The 2,367-nt window shown below is 37.3% G+C and overlaps 1 protein-coding gene across 1 annotated transcript in view; it reads left to right on the top strand.

Annotated features, from left to right (window-relative positions):
- Positions 1 to 2,367, top strand: part of polrmt (polymerase (RNA) mitochondrial (DNA directed)) — a gene marked incomplete in the record, with an annotated part of 110,396 nt that overhangs the window by 36,293 nt on the left and 71,736 nt on the right. Inside the window, 2 exon segments of the mRNA XM_014004565.1 lie at positions 1,376 to 1,543; positions 1,989 to 2,159. Of these exon segments, the coding sequence (XP_013860019.1) occupies positions 1,376 to 1,543; positions 1,989 to 2,159 (339 nt within the window).

Raw genomic sequence — 2,367 nt, 5'->3', positions numbered from 1 at the left:
AGCAGACAGTCTGCTTGTTTGGTGTCCTCCATGCAAAATATCTCCAAACTGCCGACATTACTTCTTCTTCTACCGTCATCGTTCTTCTTCTGTTATTCGGGGGTGCGGTCAGAAATAACTTGTCAGTGCGTTAGCGCCCCCGCCTGGTATGGATTGTTGTTTACCCTTTGTGCTGCAGCGCAGCACAGGAGGAACAAAAAAGGGGACAAAAGCGGTATCGGTTAAGAGTATCGGCCGGCTTTTACGAGTACGAGTACGAGTACTTGATGCTGGTATCGGATCCGATACCGATACTGGTATCGGTATCGGGACACCCCTAGTTACAACTAATCGTGGATCCCTTTAACAGCAAGATAAACTATTCTTTTGGATGAGTTCTGGTTTTTGCTTTTGAAAAATACTCAAAAAATAAGCTCAACAAACACTGTTAATATTGTGCGTAATTGATTTGCAGCTACATCTTTGAATTATCAGCATAGACAGTGAGAAAGCACAATGGGTGTTTCCATGTTAAGTGTGAGATTTTTTAATGGAGTACACCTTTCTGTTATTTATGTGGTGCTGAACTGCCTCTGTATGGTGAGTTAAATTACTAAAGGAGAAATGTTGGAATAATCTTTTTTTTGCGTAGATAACCCATGCGAGCGAAAAAACTACGTATAACTCTAGTCCAACGGTTCTTWTTGTTGCTGCTGATTCTAGGCCACTTTATTTTCAGCTAGAATGTGATCACAACTAGTCATTGATAAACTTTATGTTTTCTGATCTAGATATGGACAGACTGAAAAAATTCTCTATTTTAATTTTAATATCTCAGTAGGGTTTTGTCATGTTGGCAATATGACAACTAAAAGATGACAATTGTACTTGCGTGTTTATGACTCTGAATCAGTCATCCTGTGTTCTAAAATTATACTTACAAATCATCAAACTAAARTCTTAATTTTAACAGGTTAAAATAATAAGGTGTGAATTGAAACCCACCTTTTCCCCAATGTTAAGTGGCACCAAATCTTTATAAACTCACATGTCTGATTGATAATGAGAGTGTGTTGCACATAAAAAATGCATCATCACATGCCACTAATTGCAGTAATTGCAAAGTGACAAATATTATTTGTTGACAGTTTTTCCTGGCGATAAATTTTACACAATATTATTTTGCCCAAACCTATTTCTCTGAAGAAAGTACTTTGTCTGTCCATCACAGCCATTTTATACAATGACTCATTTCCTGTAGAGTGGACAGGATATATTTTTTGCTTCATAATTTGGACAGCCCGCAGTTTGGATCACAGTGCAGTGATGGCCTTGGGACTGTTTGTTTTATTTTAGCGGTTTCAGATAGATGACTTTCCAGTTTTTTGTCTTTCAGAGGAAACTGCTGGCAAAGCAGCAGGAACAGTGGCACAAGGTCCTCCTCCAGGCTCTGAAGGAGAGCAAGACGATCCTGGCCAGCATCAACACCAACGACAGCAGGTGTAAAATTTATCCCTATCTCTGTCTGCTGGAGGATAGGGAGTATGTTGACTTTATGATACAGGTAAGACAGGCAGCTTGCCCAACATACCACTCAACAAAATGCCAAAAGTCCAGGATGTCACACAGACTTTGTTTTTTTAATTAAACTGTATTGATTGATAACAAAATAATCTAACGAAAAAAAAAGTTTTTTTTGTTACATTGCTGTCTTTATTTTCTCAGTGTATTTGTATATTTTAACTGAACCAATCTGGGAAAAAAACACTAAACAGTTGCTGCTAAAAATATTAAATAAAATCACAAAGCAACTCTCAGTGTGGAAAAGTGCACATGGTAGGAGGATGTTATCTTTAATAATGGTATCACCATAATGTTATTTTTTAAAAAAAAAAACTTGATTTTCTTTTTTAGTAGACTGAACCACACGTGAACATCGAACTTGAATTTTCTGCTTCACATGGTTGTAATTTTTGGGACCTTTTGTACTGTGCTACTTTCTTTTCCAGAGTGTTTTCAACCTGCCTCCTATCGGGCAATCGCTGAGGATTTTAGCTAAAGAGCTGGGCAACAGGATCTTCACCAAATATTGCGTACAACAAAACCACCAGAATCAGACAGTGGAGAAACTGAGAATGATTTATAATGCTTATACAGAACTGCTGGCCAAAGATACCAAGGTAAGAAAAGGTCTAAAAATGACCCAGAACACAAATCCCGAAAATAGAAACTCCAACTAAAGGCTGCCCTTACCAAAAATATTAAAAATTATATACACAGCGCATAAAATAAGTATTGAACACGTCACCATTTTTCTCAGTAAATATATTACTAGAGGTGCTAATGACATGAAATTTTCACCAGATGTTGGTAACAACACAAGTGATC

The sequence above is a fragment of the Austrofundulus limnaeus genome, unplaced genomic scaffold (genome assembly GCF_001266775.1).
Source record: "Austrofundulus limnaeus strain Quisiro unplaced genomic scaffold, Austrofundulus_limnaeus-1.0 Scaffold25, whole genome shotgun sequence".
In the NCBI taxonomy this organism is placed as follows: Eukaryota; Metazoa; Chordata; class Actinopteri; order Cyprinodontiformes; family Rivulidae; genus Austrofundulus; species Austrofundulus limnaeus.
This window is presented reverse-complemented; position numbering and strand designations above follow the sequence as displayed.